Source organism: Neoarius graeffei, chromosome 12 (genome assembly GCF_027579695.1).
Source record: "Neoarius graeffei isolate fNeoGra1 chromosome 12, fNeoGra1.pri, whole genome shotgun sequence".
Taxonomy (NCBI): Eukaryota; Metazoa; Chordata; class Actinopteri; order Siluriformes; family Ariidae; genus Neoarius; species Neoarius graeffei.
In genome coordinates, this window is record NC_083580.1 from 79,952,367 (window position 1) to 79,978,368 (window position 26,002).

Here is a 26,002-nt window from a genome sequence, read left to right on the forward strand (position 1 = left end):
ACGTTTTCTCAAAATTATGCTTTAACATCTCATTACGAGACTGAAATTCATAATTATGAGAAAGTTCTCTCGTTATGATGGAGGCTGAAACAGGCTTCCGTTGCTTACCTTTCTGAGGATGTTCAGGCGATATTTCAGCCTGGTGTTCTCCTCCCTGAGCTCCTCCAGCGCCGGTGAGGAGAACTCCGTCTCTTTCTTCAGGTTCTCCACCTGAGCCCAGAGAGCCTGAATCTCCTTTTCCTGTCAGGAGGAGCACAAGAATCTTTCACCGCTTCAAATATACACATTATTATTTATTAAATAATAATAATAATAATAATAATAATAATAATAATAATAATAATCACCAAGTGTGGAAAGCATTCATTCCGGATCTTTCTTTTCTAATTTTACGCAATAATTAAATGCATCAGGAATTACATCAGTTTATAAATAACGTGAATTTCAGAATTTCCTGATGATTCGTGTCACCGTTTTGAACACGCAGCTCAGTGCAAGACTCGAAGAAAATCTGATATTTACTTATATTTAGAAATGATGCATAATTAATCATAGATAATGAAAATTTCAAGAAGATACCGAACATCTCCTCTCTTTGGGTTTAAAGCTGATTTTCTTTCCTTCTTCTAATATCTTTAAACATTTCCACTTCATTCCCAGATTATCAGTGTGTTCAGTTTTCTTCTGGACTCTTTTGTACATTTATGTTTTATTTCTTAATATTTCTTGAATGTCAGTAAGGATGTTAAGGGCAACTAGACAAGTCATTTATAAAATAAATTAAAACCTGACAGAATGAGAATATTATATATATATATATATATATATATATATATATATATATATATATACACACACACATACACACACGCGCACACAGTGAGGCAAAAAAGTATTTAGTCAGCTACCAATTGTGCAAGTTCTCCCACTTAAAAAGATGAGAGAGGCCTGTAATTTTCATCATAGGTACACTTCAACTATGAGAGACAGAATGGGGGGAAAGAATCCAGGAAATCGCATTGTAGGATTTTTAATGAATTAATTGGTGAATTCCTCGGTAAAATAAGTATTTGGTCACCTACAAACAAGCAAGATTTCTGGCTCTCACAGACCTGTAACAACTTCTTTAAGAGGCTCCTCTGTCCTCCACTCGTTACCTGTATTAATGGCACCTGTTTGAACTCGTTATCAGTATAAAAGACACCTGTCCACAACCTCAAACAGTCTCACTCCAAACTCCACTATAGCCAAGACCAAAGAGCTGTCAAAGGACACCAGAAACAAACTTGTAGACCTGCACCAGGCTGGGAAGACTGAATCTGCAATAGGTAAGCAGCTTGGTGTGAAGAAATCAACTGTGGGAGCAATTATTAGAAAATGGAAGACATACTGTACAAGACCACTGATAATCTCCCTCGATCTGGGGCTCCACGCAAGATCTCACCCCGTGGGGTCAAAATGATCACAAGAACGGTGAGCAAAAATCCCAGAACCACACGGGGGGACCTAGTGAATGACCTGCAGAGAGCTGGGACCAAAGTAACAAAGGCTACCATCAGTAACACACTACGCCACCAGGGACTCAAATCCTGCAGTGCCAGACGTGTCCCCCTGCTTAAGCCAGTACATGTCCCGGCCTGTCTGAAGTTTGCTAGAGAGCATTTGGATGATCCAGAAGAGGATTGGGAGAATGTCATATGGTCAGATGAAACCAAAATAGAACTTTTTGGTAAAAACTCAACTTGTCGTGTTTGGAGGAGAAAGAATGCTGAGTTGCATCCAAAGAACACCATACCTACTGTGAAGCATGGGGGTGGAAACATCATGCTTTGGGGCTGTTTTTCTGCAAAGGGACCAGGACGACTGATCCGTGTAAAGGAAAGAATGAATGGGGCCATGTATCGTGAGCTTTTGAGTGAAAACCTCCTTCCATCAGCAAGGGCATTGAAGATGAAACGTGGCTGGGTCTTTCAGCATGACAATGATCCCAAACACACCGCCCGGGCAACAAAGGAGTGGCTTCGTAAGAAGCATTTCAAGGTCCTGGAGTGGCCTAGCCAGTCTCCAGATCTCAACCCCATAGAAAATCTTTGGAGGGAGTTGAAAGTCCGTGTTGCCCAGCGACAGCCCCAAAACATCACTGCTCTAGAGGAGATCTGCATGGAGGAATGGGCCAAAATACCAGCAACAGTGTGTGAAAACCTTGTGAAGACTTACAGAAAACGTTCGACCTCTGTCATTGCCAACAAAGGGTATATAACAAAGTATTGAGATGAACTTTTGTTATTGACCAAATACTTATTTTCCACCATAATTTGCAAATAAATGCTTTAAAAATCCTACAATGTGATTTCCTGGATTCTTTCCCCCCATTCTGTCTCTCATAGTTGAAGTGTACCTATGATGAAAATTACAGGCCTCTCTCATCTTTTTAAGTGGGAGAACTTGCACAATTGGTGGCTGACTAAATACTTTTTTGCCCGTGTGTGTAAAATCATATAGTTTTTATTTCTAATAATTACTCCTTTCTGTGCAAGCACTGGGCTATGGAGCCATTTAATACTACATACTACTGTACTAAATAGTATCCACTCATAACAAGCCTCCATTAGTTTTGTACTAATCTTACATACTGTCTAGTACGGAAGTCTTCAACCAGTTTCCGAAGCTAAACAACCGGTTAGCATTCACACTTCGACCAACTGTAACTTTTTTATTAATTAAGCCACAATATTCTCAGAAGTAAAAATTAAAAATATAAAAGTAATATTAAGGCTTTCTGACCTTTTTTAACCAATTAAACACTTAGAACCCCAACACAACTAAGCTTTTGCGAGCTTGCTAGCGTTGTGCCTGAACAAGGCTCGATGCCAAATCAACGCTTACAGCACTACATAGGCAGCAAAAGAGCCGGTTACTTCCCTGCTTTCTAGTGCACCTATATAAAGAAGGGGAAGTTATTTGGGATGTAGCCCGTGTTACATCAGAAACAGTTATACACACAGTCACACATAGAAAACACATGCAGTGTGTTTCTTTTTAAATAGTACAATAATTTAAATGTAAATCTGACCTGGTTCTCAAGCCGGTCTGTGTACTTTGCCACAGGATCACCCATATTCAGGAAAAAATATATAAATATGTATCTCTAAAGCTACAACTGCGTGTAAAAGTTGTCCAATGCGCTATCTTTCACTTCCGGTAGGGAATTGTGGGAGAACACTCGACAAGCCTAAAGCCCTCACACAAAAACTAAAATCCGCCACATAATCACTGTATATCGTGTATAAAAAATAATTAAAGGAAAAAAAAGAGCTCTGAGTGAGCATTATAAATATACTATACACCACTGTTAGGTTCTTCTGACTTTCCAGCTTGTTTTTGTTTGTTGGAAAGAATAAACTATGATTTTCACATCTCATAAATCAGCAAGAAGCTCATTCCAATCATAAGTAAATGCAGATTAATCAAACTGCATGCACAATCACTTCCTATCAGAGCCAGAACCAACCTAATTATGGTTTTATATACAAGTTCTCCAAGCACTGGAGGAGCAAATCAAATTATGGAGTCAAGAGAGATCCCATATATAAGAATAACACCATCAGAAATAAGCCATCAATCTAGGATATAAGAAACAAGAAAGGAAAACAGTTTGATTAATAATAATAATAATAATAAATAGAGATACAATCTGTTTAATCTTCTCCCCTCAGGGAGGCGATATAGATCACTGTCTGAAAAAAACAACCAGACATAAGAATAGTTTTTTTCCCCCCTCAGGCTGTCTCTGTGATGAACAGCTAAAATCCGGGATTCATATATCAGTAATATCACTTGCAAAATATCTGCACACTCATACTGTCATTCTGTGCTCACTGTTACTTACATTTATACTTATTTATATTTACTATTTCATCTTTGCACTATGCACCATATTGCACCAAAAGGGAAAATCCTTTGTGATCTGCACACTCATACTGTCATTCTGTGCACACTGTATACTTTATATTTATCTATTTCATGCTTGACTTACTTGGATTACTTTGCACTATGCACCTATTGCACCATTTTTTTTCTGTTTGTGTGTGTATACGTTTTTTATCTGTTTTGTACTATGAGAGCTAAGTGAAACCGGAGTCAAATTCCTCGTGTGTGTCTACATAACCTGGCAATAAAAGTGATTCTGATTCTGATTCTGAATAATAATAATAATAATAATAATAATGAGAATTATGTTATGAAATGTAATTCCCCATTCAGGCAGAAGGTGGCGGTATTGAGTTCAGATAGCAGTCAATAAATGGAAAGCGAAGGAGGGCGAAGAAGAGCATGGTCTATGGATAACTACAGAATGAACTCTGTTTGATGTAAGTGAAATAATAATAATAATAATAATAATAATCGTAGTCGCGAATAAATCTCATAAACTCTGCATATTCCCGCATTAAATGGTGATTAGTAAGCAGTCGCTGTGTCCCAAATCAATTTCTTTTAACTCCCCGTAGGCGCTTTCTATAAGAAATAAAAATGGCGTCTGCACCCTATGTAGTGCACTTCATATGCGTCAGAGAGCCGTTTGGGATTGAGCCGGTAGACAGTTTGCTAGCAACTGATATCAATCCAAAAACAGTTAGCTCAGTTTCTTGAGCACTTTTGGTGCCATGATGGTGATGTTTCGTGAAAAATAGAATGTTTGCATGCAAAAGTGAATAAATATATATGCAGCAAAGCCTGTAAAAGCACACGAATAGCTATCTAGTTAAAGTACAACTCCTATTGTGATTGTAAATAAAAGTGTGTTGAGAGATTTCTGCTGTGTGTTGTTCAGATTTGAGAGTCTGCTGTGTCACCAGGTGAAAACCTGTCTAAGGTCACCCAGCATCCTGTGAAAAGGTATCATTTACTTATAAGAGTAAATCATGTACACACTGAGCTCCAATGTCCAAGTCAGGTATTTTTACCAACCTGTAATGCATGATTTTTGTAAAAACTCACACAACATGGCTCTTCTGTGTATATTTACAGTTAGAGACTGTATTTAACTGACTTTTCTTTATTCTAAGCGATGGAGAAGTGAGACAGGACGATCAGGAGAACCCATGAAGGCTGATCTGTCTCGAAGTCCATGAGCCGGAGTTCATCGTTTTATTTTTTCTCACCACAGATTTTCCCATCATGTCTCTGTCGGTGATAATAAAGTGGGGAGGACAGGAGTACTCCATCAACGCTCTGTCCGAAGACGACACCATCCTGGACCTCAAACAGTCCATTAAATCTCTCACTGGAGTCCTGCCCGAACGCCAGAAACTGCTCGGCTTGAAGATCAGAGGTAAACTTGTTCAGGGAAACCTCTAGTCTTACAGCAACCTGATGAACTTTATACCATCAGAACTTTTTTTCGCGACTACCATCTCATCATCATCATCATCATCATCATCATCCTGCACCAGCGCCTTGTTCTGTTTGTAAGGACACAGGGTGGGTTTCTGCGATAGGCGGGGTACACCCTGGACAAGTCCCCAGGTCATCACAGTGCTGACACATAGACACAGACAACCATTCACACTCACATTCACACCTACGCTCAATTTAGAGTCACCAGTTAACCTAACCTGCATGTCTTTGGACTGTGGGGGAAACCGGAGCACCCGGAGGAAACCCACGCGGACACGGGGAGAACATGCAAACTCCGCACAGAAAGGCCCTCGCCGGCCACGGGGCTCGAACCCAGACCTTCTTGCTGTGAGGCGACAGCGCTAACCACTACACCACCGTGCCGCCCTTGTGATTTACTGTTTTCAAAAATAATGATCAATGATTAGCTGATAGATGAAATAAAGACACATGAATGATCATTTCTATTATTTCAGGTTTAATGAGAATAAGGGAGGAGTAACAGTGTTAATATCTGTGCGGGTCGGGAACTGCTGACTAGGCAGAGGCAATTCGGAAACCTCTGCAGTGATCCACAGTTCAACAAAAAAGGACATTTTTAATATAGTCCTTTTACAGATCGGTTGTGTAACGTCCCACATGGTCGACGTTTTCACTTTAGATTTGAACGAGGGCAAAAAAAAAAAACCCAGCATATTTAATTATATTTAACCAATATTCACTGAGCTTGAGGTGCTTAATTGTTTTAGTATAAATACACAGGTGATTATTTTTTAAAAATCATATTTAAAAAAATAATTTCAGTCTTCAAAAGGAGCATGTAAATGTGATAACTTTGCGGCACAGACTTGTCACTTATCCACGCTGAGTCACATAAAATACTTTGTTTTAAAATTGATAAAATAAATGACAATCCCACCTTCCCTTTGAATAGTTTTAGACCAAACTTCAGTGCTTTTAGGAACAGCGTTTTCTTTCATCATTTGTAATTCTTCCTCACTTACGGTGACGAAGCGATCGGACGCTGATTTGCCAAGTTGCTCGAGGTGATTATGGAGAAATGGTCTGAATCTCTCAACCAATCAGCACGCACGATTTCCGATAATCACCATAAAGGTTATTTGTAAAGTGTTAGATTTGACAGTGCTATCTCGGACTATTTTTAATCTTTGCGGATCAAAAAATTCTCTTTTTTTCAGCCAAAAAAAGTGCCATTTTTGACTACTTTTGCCTGAAATGTTTTGGTTGCATCTCTAATAAATTTAGTAACATATATTACATTACAATAAGGGCATTTAGCAGATGCTCTTATCCAGAGCAACATACATCATACCCAGAGCAGCCTGGGGAGCAGTTGGGGGGGTCGATGCCTTGCTCAGGAGCACTTCAGCCAATCCTGTTGGTCCAGGGAATTGAACCAGCAACCTTCTAAAAGTCCCAAAGCTGCTTCTCGAACCATTAGGCCATGTTAACTGTCTACGTGTCTAATGTTAGCTAAAGTCAAACATACACCGATAGATTTTATTTCACATTAATTATCAAGACATTCTTAATTTACCGCGACGGAAAGTGAGAGCGCACTCGAGTCCAGTTGAGAGCATGTGAGATGGTGGAAGGGGGCGGGGCTTCCATGCAGTGTGAGTTAATATCGGAGAGATATTAAAACACCTGAGCAAGTCATTCCAGAGTTAGATGTTGATCAGTGCATGGCCTGTTTTACTGAGGAGAAAAAGATGTGGTGGAGTTTTGTGTGACTGGTGTTAAATAGACCCCTTCGCATGTTTGTAAACAAACCGACTGTTGCCAGGATGCGCCTGGACCCAGAAACAATGGCGCTGCCCATAGACCGGCATTATGAGCTGTCAGATTATGCAAAACAATTGTCGTTACAAGATCGAGAATGCTACATAAATAATTTAACTCTAACAAGTGGACATCGCCTACCGGATCCGCATTTAATTAAAGAGTGGACGGACGATGTTAGTAAGTTCCCTGGTATACAATGGCCAGATATATACTCGTACCTTACTGACAAGACTTCAGTGTACACCCACGAAAAACTTCGTGCCTACAAGTCTTTAGACGCATATGATTGTTATGTGCGGGCATGTACAACTTGATTAACAATGGGACATTCATATTCATTTTGTTTTAATCAAATTCTGCCAGTGTTGTGATGGCAATGTGGCTTTAGCTACAACAGCAAATACCAACACTAAACAGCAATTTGCAGGAGGTGATGGCATGAAAGGAATGATAGTGTAAAGAGTGCAGCTAAGAGAAATCAGCGCTGCGTAAAAAGCGAGAGGCAGAGAGCAGAAATGAAACTGAACGGGGCGGGAGCTAGGGTAGAGCAGTCAACGCAAGTTGGCATTTAGAGTGAGGGCACACAATTTTACCTTTCCATCCTTGCTTTAAAATTGTGATTTTCGGCATACACAAATAATGACGGCACAAAATCTGGACTGCTTGAGTCAAGCGAGACCTCTCCTACAAACAAAATTGCATGCTAAGCTAACATGCTAACAATATTCATTACATTGTGTAACTATGACCCAGCTAATCAGACAAACGCTACCAAAGTATTTTGCTACATCAATAAACGAAGACTAGAAAGAATAAAAAAGAAAGATTTAATAAATAGCCTGATCTTACCTGTGATGAAGTGGACGCTGCAAACCCGCGCATTTTTGATGGTGCTTTCATCCCAGTCTACACGTTTGATGGCTTGTAGCCATAGACGTCGGCGATTTTTTTGGAATGGGTGAGATCCTGCTGGAATTCTGAACATTTTAACCCCATCACTGCTACGATTCTGACACCCCACAACACAACAACTAGGCATTTCTGAGTCTTTTTTGGGTCCAGGCTGCGCGCGCAATTTCCGCTTACGTATGAATGACGTTTACTGCGAAGGGGTCTATTGCAGAGTTCATACACAGATTTGGTCATATAATATTAATATTAATATAATATATATATATAATTAGAGTAAACATCAGCGTATATCTTGTCGAGACGGTTAAATCTCCACCTACCTCGGGGTAATCAGGTGATTTGATGTCTGTTTGCAGGTAAACAAGCTGATGACGATACAAAGCTCGGCCTGCTGAAGCTTAAACCCAACAGCAAGATCATGATGATGGGCAGCAGAGAGGAAAGTCTGGTAGGATTCTTCACATCGTCTGTAATAGAGAAGAAAATCCAGAGTGCTGAATTTACTGTTTATTCCAAAATGGCGTCGTCTTCGCATATAGTTTTGGAATTTCTTTCTTAGTTTCTGTGTTTTTAAAAAATTGCTCATCGGCTCATTTGCCTCGTTTCTTGTAAAGGAAGACATCCTGGCTCCTCCTCCTCCTGAAAGTGATGATGTCATCAATGACTTTGACATTGAAGAGGAGGTGATCGAGGTGGAGAACAGGTGCGTTATTGGAAACACATCCATATCACGTGTGTGTGTGTGTGTGTGTGTGTGTGTGTTAATGCCATATTGTAAAGAAAAAATAAATAAAATGTTCTCCTGTTGATTCCTGAACGTTTTTCTGAAGGGAGGAGAATCTGGCAAAGATCGCACGCCGCATCAAAGAGTACAAAGTGGAGGAGTTAAACCCACCGAGAGAGGGGAAGCGCTTACTCGTGTTAGACGTCGATTACACGCTGTTCGGTGATGAATCTGCTGCTTTTATCTGTCTATCTAATGATTTACTCACTTAACTACACACACCCTTCTGTCCTTGCATACTTACTCGTGTACTTATTTATGTAATTACAGTGGTATGCAAAAGTTTAGGCACCCCTGGTCAAAATTGCTGTTACTGTGAACAGTTAAAGCAAGTTGAAGATGAAATGATCTCCAAAAGGCGTAAAGTTAAAGACGACTCATTCCCTTTATATTTTAAGCAAAAACAATTTTTTATTTTCATCTTTTTGCATTTTCAAAATGACAAAAAAAAAAGGAAAAGGGCCCGAAGCAAAAGTTTGGGCACCCTGCATGGCTAATACCTAGTAACACACGCTTTGGCAAGTATCACAGCTTGTAAACACTTTATGTAGCCGGCTAATAATCTTTCAGTTCTTACCTGGGGGATTTTCACACATTCGTCCTTGCAAAAGGCTTCCAGTTCTACAGGTTTCCTGGGCTGTCTTGCATGCACTGCTCTTTTGAGATCTATCCACAGATTTTCAATGATGTTTAGGTCAGGGGACTGTGAGGGCCCGGGCAAAACCTTCAGCTTGGGCCTCTTGAGGGATTCCATTGTAGATTTTGAGGTGTGTTTTGGATCATCGTCTTATTGTAGGACCCATCCTCTTTTCAACTTCAACTTTTTTACAGATGGTGTGATGTTTGCTTCCAGAGTTTGCTGGTATTTATTCAAATCCATGCTTCCCTCGACCAATGAAATGTGCCCTGTGCCACTGGCTGCAACACAACCCCAAAGCATGATGGATCCACACCCATGCTTCAGAGTTGGAGAGGTGTTCTTTTCCTGGAATTTGGCCCCCTTTTTTCTCCAAACATACCTTTGCACATTGTGGCCAAAAAGTTCTATTTTGATTTCATCAGTCCACAGGACTTGTTTCCAAAATGCATCAGGCTTATTTCGATGTTCATTTGCAAACTTCAGATGCTGAATTTTGTGGCTCGGACGCAGGAACGGTTTTCTTCTGATGACTCTCCCATGAAGGTCATATTTGTTCAGGTGTCGCTGCATAGTAGAACAGTGCACCACCACTCCAGGGTCTGCTCAATCTTTCTGAAGGCCTTTTGCAGTTAAACAGGGTTTTTATTTGCCTTTCTAGCAATCCAACGAGCAGTTCTTTCAGAAAGTTTTCTTCATCTTCCAGACCTCACCTTGATCTCCACTGTTTCTGTTAACTGCCATTTCTTAATAACATTACGATCTGAGGAAACAGCTACCTGAAAACACTTTGCTACGTTCTTCTCCTGCTTTGTGAGCATCAATTATTTTATTATTCAGAATGCGAGGGAGTTGCTTAGAGGAGCCCATGGCTGTTGATTTTAGGGACAAGTTTGAGGAGTCAGAGAATTTATACAGCTTTGAAATCTGCATCATCTGACCTTTCCTAACGAAGAATTTGAACAAGCCACAGCTCAATAAGCTAATTAAGGTCTGGAACCTTGGGAAAAGTTACCTGAGAACTCAAATGTATTGGGGTGCCCAAACTTTTGCATGGTGTTCCTTTTCTTTTTTCACTCTCCAATTGTACAAAACAAAAATAATACACAAATCCTGCAGAAAACGCTGAATAGAAATGTGTCGTCTTTACCTTTATGCCTTTTGGTGATCAGTTCATCTTCTGCTCACTTAACTATTCACAGTAACAGACATTTTCAGGAAGGGTGCCCAAACTTTTGCATGCCACTGTACATCCTTATGTTGATTTTACAGTTTACAAAAATACCTTTTATTTCCTGTTTGCTTTCTGCAAATGGATTCCATTCGTGCCGTAATTTCAGTAAATGTCCTGTAGTAGGGCTGCGTTTAATTCTGATTCTTTTATAACAGTCCAAAATTATCGCTCATCCACCTCCACATGCTGAACCATGTTGGTCCAGAGATCGCCAAAATGATCAGTTCATCTCGCACCGAGATTGTATTTGTCGCTGATTGTGAATATTTTCTCTTAGATCACAAGTCGTGTGCCGAGACGGGGCAGGAGCTCATGAGGCCGTTCCTCCACGAGTTCCTCACGTCTGCGTACGAAGACTACGACATCGTCATCTGGTGTGAGTGCTCACGGCTTCCTGAGCTTTCACAGTGTTAGGAGTATTAACTTTCATTTCATATAACTTTATAAACTTGAAGGATGATGTCATCGTTTTCCTTGAGGGACATATGAAGTAATTAAAATAAAAAAATTACATCAGTGTTTGGCCGAATACTCTATACTGCTATTCGGCCCATAGGCACAAACAACAGCAAGAGCCTCTCCCCGACCCGAAGGCGGAGAGAGGCGACCCTCTCGTTCACTGGGGTAAACTCCAACACATGGCGGCTGAGCTGTGGAGCTATAAGCAAGCCCACACCAGCCCGCCGCCGCTCACCGTGGGCGACTCCATAGAAGTGGAGAGTCCAGCCCCTCTCGAGGAGCTGGGTTCCGGAGCCCAAGCTGTGCATGGAGGTGAGCCCGACTATCTCTAGCCGGTACCTCTCAACCTCCCGCACAAGCTCAGGCTCTTTCCCCCCAACGAAGTGACATTCCATGTCCCAACAGCTAGCCGCTGTGTTCGGGGATCAGGTCGTCGAGGCCCCTGCCTTCGACTGCCGCCCAATCCACACTGCACCGGCCCCCTACTACTACCCCTGTGGGTGGCGAACCCACAGGAGGTTGGACCCACGTCACCGCTTCAGGCTGAGCCCGACCAGGCCCCGTGGGCAAAGGCCCGGCCACCAGGCGCTCGCATACGAGCCCCAACCCCGGGCCTGGCTCCAGGGTGGGGCCCCGGCTGCACCATACCGGGTGACGTCACGGTCCTTGTTTTATTAATTTCCATAAGGGTTTTGGTGAACTGCTCTTGGCCTGGCCTGTCACCTGGGACCTGTCTGCCTTGGGAGACCCTAACAGGGGCGTAATGCCCCCGACAACAATGCTCCTAGGATCATTCAAGCACACAAACCCCTCCACCACAATAAGGTGGCTGTTTTAGGAGGGGACACGTCCTAGAACAGCCACTGTTTGGACTCTGTAAAAGAGTCGATGGTAATGTGATCAAAATATCGTATCATATCATGATTCTTAAAGGGATTCTACGATATACAGGTTTGTTTCAAAGCGCCAGCAAAATACTCGGGTTTCGGTTAAAAGAAAATAAATGTATATGTTTTTAAAAAAATGTTGTTATATACGGCTCATTCTATAATCGCAGGCACGCATCAAGTGTCGACGCTGTTCGTCATTGTCAACCCCGTTATCGTTAAACTGGGAAATCCGTTAACAGACTTGATGATAACAGAGTTGACATTTCCCACCATTTTGTGTCTTAACTCCACATGCTAACCTCAAACTAGCGACCACACGGCATGTATACTAAAAAAAAACAGAATTTTATGGATTTTAATCATTTTGTTTTTGTTTTTTTTTAAATGAGAGATTCGCTCGAATATCACAATAACAGAGTTGACAAATAATGAATCTACTGCTGGCGTAAAATCCTCAACGTTTTGTTCAAATTAATGAGAGAAGAAACAGAACGTACCTCACTGCCTTTCTGAAGTTTCCCGCCAGAGGAAGTGACATCGCTCGATTCAGGTGTCACGCGTATTATTCAAGTCTTTGTGGATTTTATGCGCTTTTAGAACAGAGTTGAGAAGAACATTGGGACTGATAAAAAAAATAATAATTATATTTTTCATCACTGAAATTTCACAAAATACAGAAAATAGACTTTATGTGCAACTGATTTTATAACAGTTAATAGAATAAGTCCCCAAAAAACAGACTGTTCGACTGAATCACTTCCTGTTTATTGGAGTTGAATGGATGAATCAGGAATCGAAGACGGCCAATAATGTGGGGGGAGGGGTGGGAGTCATTTAGTTAATATTGTATGGATAAATTGGGTCTAAAATGTACATCAAGCATCGCTGTTGGTGAAAGTTTGTCATGATTTGCATTATTGTTCAAAACCGATTCAATAAAGATTTCTTTCGTGGAAAATAACAAAAGGTTTTATCTCAGAGACATGAAATGTACCCCAAATTCTAGAATGACCCGTGCATTTATGAAAAAATTAACACTGAAATAAAGGGGGAAACAATTATGAAAAAGTTTTCCAGTTGTAAAGATAAAGTACAAAATTTTAACATAAAAAAAAGTCGTCATGATATCCGCGATATCTCAGAAAAGCGTATTGTAACATAATTTATCACAATATCGATATTCTCGTCATATCACCCAGCCCTTACTGCAACTCACTGAAAAGTTGTTTGAATTGTGGAGCTACTCGGCACGTCGAGGTGCACTGACTAAATTACATCATCTTGCTTATTAACTTATAAAATTACATCTACTTACATCTAAATTACATCATCTTATGTATTAAATTACATCATTTAATAATCGTTTTCTCTGCCTGGTGTTTCCTTCGATGGAAAAGTATTTTTAATTAAAGAAAATGTTCCTTGGATGTCATATTTGTTCCCAGGTTTCCACGTCCCCAGTGACACCATCATGATTGGTCAGGGCTCGACATTAATGGTCGTCCGACTGTCCGGGACGACCAAGCGTTTGGTCAAATCCACATCTGCCTGTCCGATGAGACGAGGCGAATATTTATTTGTTGGAAATCATCATTTTTATAGTAATTATTTAAGAGTGACATCAATAAAGTTCCAACATCATGAGTTCAATCCGCTCAGTGATCCAGCCGTGTTATCGTTCACGAAATTCCGGGGAAGCCGAGTACAGCAGGTGTGTGTGTAAAAATAACCACGCTGTAATGTCTAATTATAGATTATTAGACTCATTGAAATCAGAGAAATGTGATCAGATACCTCAATAAAATATCTGTGGTGAATTTTCATTTAATTGTATTTTTTTTTTTGTATGGTTCACATTAATGATAACAAATGTGATAAAATATTTCAGAGGAATTTTACGACAGCAAAAGCCGAACTCACGGTTTGTTTTCATTCACAGCGTGATTCTGTCCCCCTGATCATGTCCAACTCGTCGTCTTTAAATTAATTTATACTTCAGGTTTTACTGGATTAATCAGGATTTAACTTCATTTCCTCCAGAAGCTTTGAATGTGGGTGAGTCTAACTCTTAAACCTGCAGATCAGGTAATGGGTTAGAACACACACCATAACGGGGCACTGGACAGTTTCTGTTTATTGTGATAGTGAAAGTTTGAGTTTTTGAAAAATTATAAATCATTAAAGCATAATGACGATCATAACTGTACCTGCTTTTTGATAAACTTTTGTTAATCACTTTCCTTTCACTGAACTCGTAAATACAGAGGAATAAAAAGGTTACGGTCAGGACGAGCGGAAAATCTCGCTGCGTGATGGTCTGCGATATATTTCTCACCGGAACATAACAGGACTTTAATAATCGGCATCGATTTATCATTGAAAACTTTTCATTTGTGACGGACAGAAATACAAACTGACCTTATTTCCCTCACTTTGGTTCCTTTACAGCTGCGACGAGCATGAAGTGGATCGATGCTAAAATGAAAGTACGTATATCACCGAGTCTCTACAGAATTATAAGCTTCAGAACTTTGTGTTTGATTTTATTTAATTGTGAATTTCTGTTTTATTAGTTAAAGGTTCTGGCTGCAAAGTTGAATTCTGCGTAAAATGTTCCATTTCTGTTGCTGTTGGAGTTTCAAGATGTTTTGCTGCTGCGCGCGCGCACACACACACACACACACACACACACACCGTGTATCCTGTGTGTAAATGTTTTGCCGAGATAAAAAGCATCCCGTATTTTACGATTCCAGAGATTGCCGAAGCAAGTGAGCAACAATAACGCATCACGTGATCACCGTGGGGGCGTGTTTGAGCTACTTTTAACCAAAACAAGTCGGCGTGGGCGAACATGGCGGACTCGGCTCTCCCGCCAGTGGAAAGAAAAGGAAAGCCTGCCTAGTGAGTAGGGTGCATCAGTTGCCCCCTAAAAATGAAAAAGTTCCTCCGATCATGATGCATTTTTGTTTTTATGTTCCTTTTGGTAAGAAAACACACTGGGTGAAATATTTTGACAAAATTCAGAAGTTTAATGGCGGCACCAGGAGCTCAAAGTTATGGAAAAAGCTGCTATTTTATGACTTTTATGACAAAATTTCGATCACTTTTCATGAAACATTATGGCACCTTATAGAGTATACCAAATATCTTAGATACACATTTTTAGTACATATTCTAAATATATTATCCAGCACAGTTTGAGTTTTAGCTGTTCATTGAATCATTGTTCAACTACTTTTAAACAATACAAATGTATTATGAATGACATTAATGCTTCTCAATCCTTTGCAAAGGTTCTTAACATGATCTCTGGCTCACAAGAAATCAATAAATGGAGTCCAACATTGTGATTCAAACCTTACGCGAAAACATAAAATAAGCGTTTTTTGGCAAAAAATGAAGCTCATGGTGCCACCATTAGACTTTTGAATATGGTCAAAAAATTTTACAGGATGTCTTTATCGGTGAAAAGGAACACCCAAACAAAAATGCATCAGATTTTATGAAAGTGAGGGCAACTGATGCAGCCTACTAGTGAGTGCAACTGCAAGATCGAGTAAGGTTAGATGACGTGTCTTTTTTCTGGACAGATAACTAAATCATTGTAGCTAGCGCTTAGCTATCTTAGCTTTAGAATGCAATCAGAGCTCTACGGTAGCGAGTATGGAGTTATTATACACCGAATGTTTTGATCTTACAGAAAAAGAAACAAGAACACAAAAGCAGGAACAGAGAAAATATATATTTACTTGTCTTTTGTTTCATGGATCTATTCACAGACATCAACCGCAAATTACATCCCTGCGACCCAAAACTCTCGGAGGTCGATGCAGAGTCACGATGTTTTCTTGGTGTGACACAGTTCCATAGTTATGCTAATTAGTTAAAGCTCCTCGTTTCCGTCAGGCCGTACTGTTTTTACCTCAAGAGGGAGGAAGACAGTCCCAAAATGGAGAAAAGCGACTCTCAGAATGATCATCAAAATGATCACATCCCATTCGTCTGCATGATATTGTTCTCGTGAGATGGAGGAAAATGCCACGTACGATTAAAAACAATTAAAATTTCAGATGACTTTGCAGTCAGAAGCTTTAAGGTTGTTGAAATCTTAATCACTTTGTGTGTGTGTGTGTGTGTGTGTGTGTGTGTGTGTGTGTGTGTGTGATCCCAGGAGCTGGGTGTGTCAGACAACCCAAACTACAAGATCACCTTCATGCTGGACAGCGGAGCCATGATCACAGTTCACACACCTAAAAGGGGCGTGGTGGAGGTGACGTACCGTACCTGTCCTCCCTCCAACTCAATTATGCAGGCGAACATTCAACAAAATCAAAATGCATTATTTAATTTAATTTTATTTTATTTAAATTACGTTTATTTCCTGTCAGCCTTCTTGTCTGTTTGATCCAGTCTGGGGATTTTCTCTGATGTCTCACATTAACGAGGCGTGTCTACGGACCAGAACGTTTACTTCGGCGTCTGCATTAAAACGTCACATTTGTACGTTTTAAGGTGTTTGGAGCGTTGAAGCTTTGTTTTTTTTTAATGATCTTTATTGAGGATGCCGACGTCACAGAGTGATTTACAGAAGGTCCTCAAAAATAAAAATAAATTAAACTGTAAAAGTGATACAATATTAAATATGAAAAACACACAAGTTAGTTGAGTGGTTTATATCAACCCACGAAATAAAGTGTAACTGTGAATAAAAGTAAAGAACACAGGTTCGACCACGGTCAGGTCAGCGGATTAGAGAGAGAGAGAGAGAGAGAGAGCGCTGAAAAGAAAACTCTACAGCTGAAGTACAGCGAGCGAAAATGGATTAATTTAGATTTCAAGGGTTAATGAAAATCACTTCACTAAAAATAATAATAAATATATAAGATAAATTTAAGTTTTGGGATTGTTTATTTTTTGTTTTTTTTTGACAGAGAGACTACTTTGGCCAAACATACTAGAAAACTGCTTTGCAGAGGCCTTTTTTAAACTTTCTTAATGTCGTCAGTTCTTCCCTCAAGGACTTGTCGAACTTGTTCAAATCGTTGACAGCAAAATTTTGTAAATGTCCACAAGCCCCGGTTTCTATTGACTGCTGTTTTTTGGATATATTACAATTAAAGCCTTTCGATTTCATAAAATCTGTGAAATTTAGTTCCGTCTGAAATGTGATGATTGTGATATATGTTTATTTCTGTAATATCTCACAAAATATCAGGCCATTCTGTGGCTGGGAAGTTATTTAATTTGAGGGGATTAAAGCAAATAATGTGCGTGAAATCGCTCGCTTGGCGCAGTCAAGCAGACAGAGGAAGTCCGCGTGCGCATGCGCAGGTTTACCTTCTTCTTCTTTTGGGTTTTACGGCAGCTGGCATCCACAGTGTTGCATTACTGCCATCTACAGGTTTACCTTTGAGCGTGCACTGACAATTCCATCATTCTGTCGCTAAACGAACAGCTGATCACACCGAGGTGCTCGCTGAGCGCCAATATTTATTAGTTTGGTCCTGCGTTTCCTTTCCTTCGTATATAACATAACGTCTTTTCTTCTCGCTTTCTTTCCGTTACTGTAGTCGCTCTTTCACATTTCATTCGCACACTCATGTCCTCCATTTTTCTCTCCTGTTTCAAATTTGTATCCCACAATGCCTTGCGTGAATGGGGAAAGCCCACCACATGATGCATGACGTAGTATCTTGAATCGGGTCATGGTGAAGCAGGAAAAAATAGCGGTGAATTTTGGGCCACGTGGCCCTGAATTCATTAATTGTTCTTTTAGGGGAAAAAAGTAAGAAAATTAGAAGTCTGTGATTCGAATTCAGTAGCTTTCAGTCACTAAACAAAAATAATTGGGTGTCAGGGAAAATAATTTTTATGACCTACATTTGAAAAGTCTGAAAGGCAGTATAGCTTTAAATGTAGTGTTATAGTTGTCATGAGTCTAATTGAAATTAATTTAAAACTTATGAGTGAACAGCTGGTTTAGAAACTTGTAAATGAAAGTCGCTCGATGTTCAGCGTGTCTGTGGCCAAACAGCTTCCACTAAAGCTTGTTTAAGGCCTCTGTTCCTGATGAAGGAAATGTAAATCCAAAATTATTCATGCTGCTTTATTGTGGAGAACTTGAATTTGTGCCATAAGAGCAGAATTTCCCCATCGACCCATATGATATCTGCATCGTCAAAAATAGGCAAGATATAACTGTTAAAAAAAATAATACCCGGGCCTCGAGGAGTAAACAAGCTTTGATTCGCCTGAGAAGACCCGGCTTCTTATTTACACTACTGTTCAAAAGTTTGGGGTCACTTTGAAATGTCCTTATTTTTGAAAGAAAAGCACTGTTCTTTTCAACGAAGATCACTTTAAACTAATCAGAAATCCACTCTATACATTGCTAATGTGGTAAATGACTATTCTAGCTGCAAATGTCTGGTTTTTGGTGCAATATCTCCATAGGTGTATAGAGGCCCATTTCCAGCAACTCTCACTCCAGTGTTCTAATGGTACAATGTGTTTGCTCATTGCCTCAGAAGGCTAATGGATGATTAGAAAACCCTTGTACAATCATGTTAGCACAGCTGAAAACAGTTGAGCTCTTTAGAGAAGCTATAAAACTGACCTTCCTTTGAGCAGATTGAGTTTCTGGAGCATCACATTTGTGGGGTCGATTAAATGCTCAAAATGGCCAGAAAAATGTCTCGACTATATTTTCTATTCATTTTACAACTTATGGTGGGAAATAAAAGTGTGACTTTTCATGGAAAACACAAAATTGTCTGGGTGACCCCAAACTTTTGAACAGTAGCGTATCTTCGTACTTATGTAATCTATATGATCATGCTGTTGGTTGGCGTGAACATCCCCGCCTCATTTTGGTGCTACGTTTGTTTATGTTGTGGGCTGTCGGTAATGGGTGTGCTCAGGTTACGTATCCATCACGTGCCTGAAGTGTAACTGTATTTGGGACGTGTGATTGTCAGTATTCTTGGTGTGTAATGACACAACAGATCAATTTGGATCCAATTAAAAGACGATGACTGATTATAATTCATCATAAAATGATGATGATGATTTTAAAAAACAAACACCGATAGTTTTTAAAGTCCTTCATTATGCTGTCAATCATCATTCATGAATTAATGCGAGTCCCACCCCAGGTTCTGAACAAAGTTGGTCATGTATCAGTCAGAAGGAACCGAACCGAACCGTATCGTATCGTGTGTCTGACTCAATTTTATCGTCATTCAGTCAAATCATTTTTGAATTGTGTTGGAAGCCTGAGGTTTACACCGGGAAATAGATTGTGTCTAAAGTCCTTGTTATTCTCAGGTGAAGCCTTTGGGAGTGATCTGGGGAAAGTACAACGAGTTTTACAACCGAAAGAACACCATCATGTTCGACGACATCGGAAGGAACTTTCTCATGAACCCACAAAATGGACTGAAGGTACAAGGAGGCTGTGCACACTGCACTGATCCCTCAGAGACGGGAAATAACGTCTTACTTTCTCATCGTGTGTGTGTGTGTGTGTGTGTGTGTGTGTGTGTGTGTGTGTGTGTGTGTGTAGATTAAACCGTTCATGAAGGCACACTTAAACCGAGAGAAAGACAAGGAGCTTCTGAAACTGTCTCACTACCTGAAGGAGATCGCCAAGCTGGACGACTTTTCAGGCCTCAACCACAAGCACTGGGAAAGGTTCGTGTCAACGACGTTCCAATAAAACGACAAACTTATTGACGTCGTTTACAGACACTTTTCTCCTCAATGGCCGGCGGTGTAACCTGCAGCTCTCTGGCAGTCATGTCGTGCAGAATGTCTTGGTCAGTCGTTTCCTTTCCTTTGCTTTTTATTGATTAAATAACGAGCGTATAATCCTGCGTTTACATTTCTATCCAGACGTATCGCACAGTTTTCAACAATAAGCCGTCACGATGTTTCAGTTTTCTCAAACGCAGATTGATTTAATTGTCTTTTTTTTGAATCTCTGTTTGGATTTTTAGATTAACAAAATGCAAAATGAAGACGTGACACAATTTTGTAAATATTTACAGATATAAATCGTACGTTATTAAAAGTTTTACATAAAGAATTAAACACTTCAGGGCATGCTGGGAGAGAAAAATAATGAGCCACAGCACAGCATAACCCGGAGTGTTTTATTCCTCTTACGCCACAACAATTTGCCAACAATGATGTACTGTATTTCGTACAATATTTTTATTATGTATACTTTTAACAAATTTAATTACAGAAGCATGTATATAAAGTTATAGTTATACACGATGTAATGTTGTGATGTGGCCATGAAATGAGTTAGTTCCTGTTCTTGCAAATGTTATAGCAGCTATAAACATCCAGTCTTTCAGCATCAGTGAAGGAAAAAAGAAGATAATTGAAAATATTTATATAAAATCAAAGTACAACCCCGATTCCAAAAAAGTTGGACAAAGTACAAATTGTAAATAAAAACGGAATGCAATGATGTGGAAGTTTCAAAATTCCATATTTTATTCAGAATAGAACATAGATGACATATCAAATGTTTAAACTGAGAAAATGTATCATTTAAAGAGAAAAATTAGGTGATTTTAAATTTCATGACAACACCACATCTCAAAAAAGTTGGGACAAGGCCATGTTTCCCACTGTGAGACATCCCCTTTTCTCTTTACAACAGTCTGTAAACGTCTGGGGACTGAGGAGACAAGTTGCTCAAGTTTAGGGATAGGAATGTTAACCCATTCTTGTCTAATGTAGGATTCTAGTTGCTCAACTGTCTTAGGTCTTTTTTGTCGTACCTTCCGTTTTATGATGCGCCAAATGTTTTCTATGGGTGAAAGATCTGGACTGCAGGCTGGCCAGTTCAGTACCCGGACCCTTCTTCTACGCAGCCATGATGCTGTAATTGATGCAGTATGTGGTTTGGCATTGTCATGTTGGAAAATGCAAGGTCTTCCCTGAAAGAGACGTCGTCTGGATGGGAGCATATGTTGCTCTAGAACCTGGATATACCTTTCAGCATTGATGGTGTCTTTCCAGATGTGTAAGCTGCCCATGCCACACGCACTAATGCAACCCCATACCATCAGAGATGCAGGCTTCTGAACTGAGCGCTGATAACAACTTGGGTCGTCCTTCTCCTCTTTAGTCCGAATGACACGGCGTCCCTGATTTCCATAAAGAACTTCAAATTTTGATTCGTCTGACCACAGAACAGTTTTCCACTTTGCCACAGTCCATTTTAAATGAGCCTTGGCCCAGAGAAGACGTCTGCGCTTCTGGATCGTGTTTAGATACGGCTTCTTCTTTGAACTATAGAGTTTTAGCTGGCAACGGCGGATGGCACAGTGAATTGTGTTCACAGATAATGTTCTCTGGAAATATTCCTGAGCCCATTTTGTGATTTCCAATACAGAAGCATGCCTGTATGTGATGCAGTGCCGTCTAAGGGCCCGAAGATCACGGGCACCCAGTATGGTTTTCCGGCCTTGACCCTTACGCACAGAGATTCTTCCAGATTCTCTGAATCTTTTGATGATGATATGCACTGTAGATGATGATATGTTCAAACTCTTTGCAATTTTACACTGTCGAACTCCTTTCTGATATTGCTCCACTATTTGTCGGCGCAGAATTAGGGGGATTGGTGATCCTCTTCCCATCTTTACTTCTGAGAGCCGCTGCCACTCCAAGATGCTCTTTTTATACCCAGTCATGTTAATGACCTATTGCCAATTGGCCTAATGAGTTGCAATTTGGTCCTCCAGCTGTTCCTTTTTTGTACCTTTAACTCAGGGGCGATTTCTCAGAGACAACAAGGGAAGCCGAGCTTCCCCTAAAATTCTCTCCCCAAACTGCGGCATCTATGACGTTGAATTCTCATTAAAACAATAACTTGCATAACATAATATATGCCCAAGATTGTATTTACGTTCATAACTATCCTGTAACTTATTTGAGTGATGTCTGATGAACTTGCAGTTCGCTACGAGAATCACCTTTGCTGCCAGGCTGTAACCAGTGTTGCCAGATACTGCTGACGTTTTCCAGGCAAAATATGTTCAAAACCCGCCAAAATGCACTTAAAACCGCCCAATCTGGCAACACTGGCTGTAACCTTTCTTATTTCAATGGGCTGTATGGCTGGCAGCCGGGTATCCGTTGCAGTCTATGAGACGGCTCTGAACAGCCAATTTCGGCTAGTTGTTATTGGTTAAAATCGACAAAATCGTCACTTCCAGGGAAGCTGGGCTTCTCTGGGACTAAACGAGACAGTGGGAGGGACAAGAAGCCGGGCTGATGAAGGATTATTGGAGGTAGTGTTTGAAAGACATGAGGAGGGCGGGCTCTGTACTTCGGCGTCGGCGAGGAACACGGAAGTATGATCAGTCCCTAGCGGATGTCGAGAAAGTGTAGTCGTGTGCCAAAGTGCTGTCCGAATTTCTTTTCATATAAACGTTTCTTCTCATTGATGTCTCTGTACATTACTCTGCAAATAAATGTAAATATTACTCGTTGTGCTCCGTTAACTTTCATCCATTCTATCAGTTTGATCATTCGTGAATTCACTCGTTTATTTCATTTGTAGTTCAATCTGGTTGTAGGCTAGCTTGAGCCTTATTGGGATCTGCAGTGCTAGCTGCTAACAGAAATTGGTGAAGTCTCTGGAAAGCACAACCAGCTGGTATGACAGGGTCACAGACCATTTTCTGGAAAAGGAGCGGAAGGCAGAATTTGTGTATAAATAGTGTTCGTGTTCATGAATGTGAAGTGTGTATATTGTTTAGTAATGTTAAGAGAATGGTGGGCTCTGTGTTATAGGTTATACCTGGGTATAATATTCAAGGTTCTGTGTGTTGCATAGCCTACCTGGTTATGGATTTCCAGACTGTGTTGCAGAAGATGTTCAAGGATGTGTTGCACAGCTGGGTGTTGTGTTAAAGACTCTGTGTTGCATATCAGGGTATGATGTTCAAGGCTCTTCGTTGAATAGCCAGTGATTTTTGGATGTTTGATATTTTTGATTAAGGATATGAGGCACTAGCCTGGCAAGCCAGACTATAACATGAAATGTACAAGCAAAAATACTTTCTGCCACTAGGTGGGGTTGTCTAGTTCACTATGCTAATGGGGCACACCTTTCTATGCTTTGATATCCGGCCTACAGGTTTTACGATGAATGCGTAAAATGGGCTTCCCCTGTTTTAAAAACCAGCAGCCGCCACTGCTTTAACTTTTCCAGCCTCTTATTGCCCCTGTCCCAACTTTTTTGAGATGTGTTGCTGTCATGAAATTTCAAATGAGCCAATATTTGGCATGAAATTTCAAAATGTCTCACTTTCGACATTTGATATGTTGTCTATGTTCTATTGTGAATACAATATCAGTTTTTGAGATTTGTAAATTATTGCATTCCGTTTTTATTTACAATTTGTACTTTGTCCCAACTTTTTTGGAATCAGGGTTGTAAAATATTATAAAAATTAAGTAAAAATCTGAGTAAATTTCAATAGATAGCAGATAAAATTGGCACAAATTAAAAAAAAAAGTATTAAAAACTAATTAATGCAATAAATCTCAACATGTGCAATACGTTTTAAGCTGAAGTTTAAACTGAACATTTAGAATCAACAGTATGTGTTGATCATGAGAGCTTTACCTGCCGGTTGAACATCACACTGTTTCCAAGATGAGATCAGATGATGATGATGATGTTTACCTTTGACCCCTGCAGGTACCTCTCAAAGAAGCAGAGCCAGTGAAGCAGCTGGAGCGTTCAGCCTCAAGAACAAGTGATGCTGGAGACTCACAAGCCATCACCAAACATCTCTCTCTCTCTCTCTCTCTCTCTCTCTCTCTCTGAAGAGAACCGGACTCAGAGGACTCCCCTTTACAGTTCCACAGATGTGCTGAATAAACCAGTAACAGCTGTAGCGCGAGCGTTTCAGTCTTCCCCTCCTCATCACACTGATGCACTGATCATCACCGTGTCGGAAAAGGGAACCTTTAGAAGTCTTGCTTGAAGCGAGTAGAATTACATCCACAAATCCAGAAATATTCTCAGTCCTGCTTTATAACTTTGAGCCCAAGATCACTTTATTCATGTGACGTTTCTTTTACAGCCAGTTTCTCCATTTCAGAAGCGTCGAGTTCTGGATATTTTAGGTTGCAGTGTTTACGTGCACACATTCAGTTTGTGTATTTTTGATTTTTGTGCAGCGGTCGCTCTGGGAAAAGCTTTCTGATCAGTGAATACAAAACACAAACAAACCAAAAGCAAAACTGAAAACTGGAGAATAAAATAAACATGACAGCAGAACTGAAAGTGTCACTAAAGCTAAAATATTACAAAAGTAAAAGCCTGACGTTAAAACTAAAACTAAAAACGGAACAAAACAAAGAACTCGATCAAAACAAACAGGACAGAAAAATCAAAAACATAGACGTGCAGTAAAGTCTCTCTCTCTCTCCTTCACTTTATCTCTCTCTCCCCTTCTCTGTCTCTCTTTCTTTCACTCCCCTTCTCTCTCTCTCTCCTCTTTCTTTCTCTCCCCTTCACTCGCTCTCTTTTCCCTTCATTCTCTCTCTTTCTCCCCTTCACTCTCTCTCCCCTTCTCTGTCTCTTTCTTTCACTCCCCTTCACTCTCTCTCCCCTTCTCTCTCTCTCTCTCTCTCTCTCCTCTTTCTTTCTCTCCCCTTCACTCGCTCTCTTTTCCCTTCATTCTCTCTCTCTCCCCTTCACTCTCTCTTTCCCCTTCACTCCCCTTCACTCTCTCTCTCTCTCCTCTTTCTTTCTCTCCCCTTCACTCATTCTCTTTTCCCTTCATTCTCTCTCCTCTTTCTTTCTCTCCCCTTCACTCGCTCTCTTTTCCCTTCATTCTCTCTCTCTCCTCTTTCTTTCTCTCCCCTTCACTCGCTCTCTTTTCCCTTCATTCTCTCTCTCTCTCCTCTTTCTTTCCCCTTCACTCGCTCTCTTTTCCCTTCATTCTCTCTCTCTCCCCTTCACACTCTCTTTCCCCTTCACTCCCCTTCTCTCTCTCTCTCTCCTCTTTCTTTCTCTCCCCTTCACTCGCTGTCTTTTCCCTTCATTCTCTCTCTCTCCCCTTCACTCTCTCTCTCCCCTTCACTCGCTCTCTTTTCCCTTCATTCTCTCTCTCTCCCCTTCACTCTCTCTTTCCCCTTCACTCCCCTTCACACTCTCTCTCTCTCCTCTTTCTTTCTCTCCCCTTCACTCGTTCTCTTTTCCCTTCATTCTCTCTCCTCTTTCTTTCTCTCCCCTTCACTCGCTCTCTTTTCCCTTCATTCTCTCTCTTTCCTCTTTCTCTCCCCTTCACTCGCTCTCTTTTCCCTTCATTCTCTCTCTCTCCTCTTTCTTTCTCTCCCCTTCACTCGCTCTCTTTTCCCTTCATTCTCTCTCTCTCTCCTCTTTCTTTCCCCTTCACTCGCTCTCTTTTCCCTTCATTCTCTCTCTCCCCTTCACTCTCTCTTTCCCCTTCACTCCCCTTCTCTCTCTCTCTCTCTCCTCTTTCTTTCTCTCCCCTTCACTCGCTGTCTTTTCCCTTCATTCTCTCTCTCTCCCCTTCACTCTTTCTCTCCCCTTCACTCGCTCCCTTTTCCCTTCATCCCCCCCCCCCCCCCCCCCAACAGTAAATCCATCAGGAATTAAACAGAGGACAGGGAGTATCTCAAAGTTTGTATAAATACTGTTTCTGGTATTTATTATTGACATATTTAATAATTTTTAATGTTCAGTGTTTGCGTTGACCTAGTGTTTACTTTTGTGTTTCTTTGGCAGCAAACGTTTACATTTACAGGAACTGTTTTGTTGTTTGAGCTCTGACGTTGTTTTTGTCGATGTAGTAATCTGAAACTGTAACGTCGCG

At 40.5% G+C, this 26,002-nt stretch overlaps 2 protein-coding genes across 2 annotated transcripts in view; one reads left to right on the plus strand and one right to left on the minus strand.

The window, feature by feature from the left end:
- Positions 1-3,200, minus strand: part of rars1 (arginyl-tRNA synthetase 1) — a 32,706-nt gene extending 29,506 nt beyond the window's left edge. Inside the window, exons 1-2 of the mRNA XM_060936510.1 lie at positions 3,074-3,200; positions 109-240 (exon numbers count right to left, since the gene is read on the minus strand). Of these exons, the coding sequence (XP_060792493.1) occupies positions 109-240; positions 3,074-3,118 (177 nt within the window). The 5' untranslated portion in view covers positions 3,119-3,200. The remainder of the gene's footprint in view (positions 1-108; positions 241-3,073) is intronic.
- Positions 3,201-4,282: 1,082 nt separating this feature from the next.
- On the plus strand, positions 4,283-24,591 carry ublcp1 (ubiquitin-like domain containing CTD phosphatase 1). The gene is made up of 12 exons (XM_060936511.1): positions 4,283-4,370; positions 4,832-4,896; positions 5,168-5,332; positions 8,472-8,563; positions 8,730-8,818; positions 8,946-9,061; positions 11,048-11,146; positions 14,568-14,605; positions 16,294-16,392; positions 19,449-19,565; positions 19,687-19,814; positions 23,854-24,591. The coding sequence occupies exons 3-12, from the start codon at positions 5,179-5,181 to the stop codon at positions 23,879-23,881; spliced, it is 960 nt and encodes a 319-aa protein (XP_060792494.1). The 5' UTR covers positions 4,283-4,370; positions 4,832-4,896; positions 5,168-5,178; the 3' UTR covers positions 23,882-24,591.
- The last annotated feature ends 1,411 nt before the right edge of the window (positions 24,592-26,002 follow it).